The sequence below is a fragment of the Cyprinodon variegatus genome, unplaced genomic scaffold (assembly GCF_000732505.1).
Source record: "Cyprinodon variegatus isolate N-32 unplaced genomic scaffold, C_variegatus-1.0 Scaffold992, whole genome shotgun sequence".
In the NCBI taxonomy this organism is placed as follows: Eukaryota; Metazoa; Chordata; class Actinopteri; order Cyprinodontiformes; family Cyprinodontidae; genus Cyprinodon; species Cyprinodon variegatus.
Window position 1 is genome coordinate 34,454 of NW_015151445.1, and position 2,390 is coordinate 36,843.

The following is a 2,390-nucleotide window of genomic DNA, read 5'->3' on the forward strand; positions in this document are numbered from 1 at the left end:
TGGTCATTACAAATACAGTCTAGTTATTTAACAACAAGAGCATAAACACTTCAATGTACCCAAATAGAGGATTTTAAAGATTTAGTCTAAGTGCTCTGTTATGGTTTTATGTTGATAAATCTTGGATTTATTTCAATATTTCCAACCCTAACTTACCACATATACAACTGGGTTTAAAGCTGGACTATGGTAAATTTTTCAGCATGGCATCCAGCTCCAGTCATCAACAGTTGGTGTCCTGCATGTTTTAGATCCTTACCTGATTGATCAAACCCAAAAGAAAAAAAAGGCTTAATTACCAGGACTTTAAACTGAGGAGGTAATTCAGCAGGAATTGATGCATTAGAAACATGCAGAAAAGCGGCTCCTGATGACTGGAGTTGGACAGTCCGGGACTAAACCATCCATGGTTGCTCAGGCTGGATGTTCAGGTGGGTTGTGCAGCTGTAGGGTGAACCTCCCAGCCTGAACTTGGTCCTGTTGTGATCTTGGCACTGGCTTCATTAGTCATTTCATTCACCTGCTTAGCTCTTCCCAGTTTCTCATTAGCGTTCATCTAATCCAACTGCTCCAGCTTCTATTTAACCAGCTAATCTACTTTTTGCTTTAAAGTCAGTGGCTTTAATGTCCGAGTATAGAAAAGACTGTACAAATCAACATGTGGCTGGTAGTTCCTGTCAGCAGCTTGAGACAGTAAACGCTCCTTCAGGCCTACAGGTACCTCAGAGAGGAAGTCTGCGTCTTCCAGGGGAAGCCCATCATGGCCAGGATAAAGACCAAAACCATACCCATCGCCTCCCACGTTCCTAAAAACGTATCAATGCCCGTTCGGCTGGAGCCGTGCAGCAAACATTACTGGTCCTACTTTCCACCGACAATGTTCGACCCATCCTGCCTTCAGCAGGCCTCCACACAGACTACGCTTGAGCCAACCCACCAGGAGTGGACCGGCGCTACAGATGGATACCAGGAGATCACTGAGGTGAGAGCAGAACCGTGGTTCATGACCTGGACCCCTCTGTTTTGTGTTTGTGTCTCTATGGTACTGATCGGGTCATGCCTGCAGTCTCAGTTAGCGATGGATGGATTTCCAGACCCTCCTACATGCAGAATGCAAACAGAACAAAAGCAGAGGTACTGCCATCTTCTAGCAGCTGTCCGTTTCTGAGACCATCATGTTAGCCGGGTGTTTCTGCTGTCTGACCTGCAGGAGAGGCTCCAGGTGTCTGAAAGATGGACATGGTGAGGATTCACAACCCTCAGAGCAGCCGTCTGAAGGTTACGATCCCTCTCCCTTCCAGAAGAAGGGACATGGTTGGCAGAGAGGGAGGCTGCGTCAACAGAACCAGGGGAGGCGATCAGAACCCAACAAACAGGTTCTAACGACTTTTTCTGACCAGGGAAGGTAACACGACATGACGCTTTTTTCTGTGTGCTGTTGTAAAACCACACGTCCTGAACCCTTTTTTAAAGGATGTCAGTTATTTTAAAGCTCCATTTAGTTCAGTTTTTAGATCACTGCAAACCAAAGCTAAACAGCAGGCGTGAGGACAGCTGGACTCCTGACCTGTTCAATAGTTATGGTCAGGAATCCCCAAAGTCGGTCCTCGAGGGCCGCTGTCCTGCAGGTTTTAGAGGTTTCACTGCTTTGGACCGACTTTGGGGATGCCTGGCTAAGGTTCTAATGCAACCTTACAGCTGGAGAGTAACAGAGAATCATGCTGCTCCTGCTCTTTATCTGTCCTAATGTAAGAGAAGCTGCTGAGGGATTCTGTCACAATGGGGGGGAGGTTTTGAGGACCCAAATGCAGAGATCAGGAGGCTGAGGTGGAGTATATAAGGGGAACAGAACAAAGTGAGCTGAATTAGGAGCAGGTGTGAGTGGAACTGACTAGAAGGAAGCCAAGGGGAAAGGAAACAAGCACAAGGGGGCAACAGAGAGTAACTTAAGAATGCTTGAATATAATGGAAAATAAAACGAAGATCAACAAAACAGAACAACTGATAACTGAAAACTAAAAACTCAGAGTCCCAAAAGGGGAGAACCATAACAGATTCAAACCCAGCTAAGGTTTTGATTTAAGATGGACACAAACTCCTCTAAAAGGAAAACCGTTTATTCTCATAGAACAAATTCATCTCTCTTGCAGAGTTGAAATAAGGTCCAAACTCAGCCAGGAAAAAAACATGATTTAATCTAACCCAAACATTTATATATTTCTACAGAGCAAATTCCCAACACGTCATCTCAAAGCTCTTTACAGAGACATTCGAATCAGATCATACAATCAGACTGGGTTTAGGAAGGTGAGGTAACTTTAAATGTACCCTGCGGACATATTCAAACTTAAATCGATTTTCTTCCTTTTGCAACAGAAAATATATGTTTG

At 44.6% G+C, this 2,390-nt stretch overlaps 1 protein-coding gene across 1 annotated transcript in view; it reads left to right on the forward strand.

Moving 5' to 3' along the window:
* LOC107100605 (la-related protein 4B-like) overlaps nucleotides 1-2,390 on the forward strand; it is an 11,949-nt gene that overhangs the window by 3,015 nt on the left and 6,544 nt on the right. Inside the window, exons 7-9 of the mRNA XM_015399154.1 lie at nucleotides 710-982; nucleotides 1,073-1,134; nucleotides 1,211-1,405. Coding sequence (XP_015254640.1) covers nucleotides 710-982; nucleotides 1,073-1,134; nucleotides 1,211-1,405 — 530 coding nt within the window. The remainder of the gene's footprint in view (nucleotides 1-709; nucleotides 983-1,072; nucleotides 1,135-1,210; nucleotides 1,406-2,390) is intronic.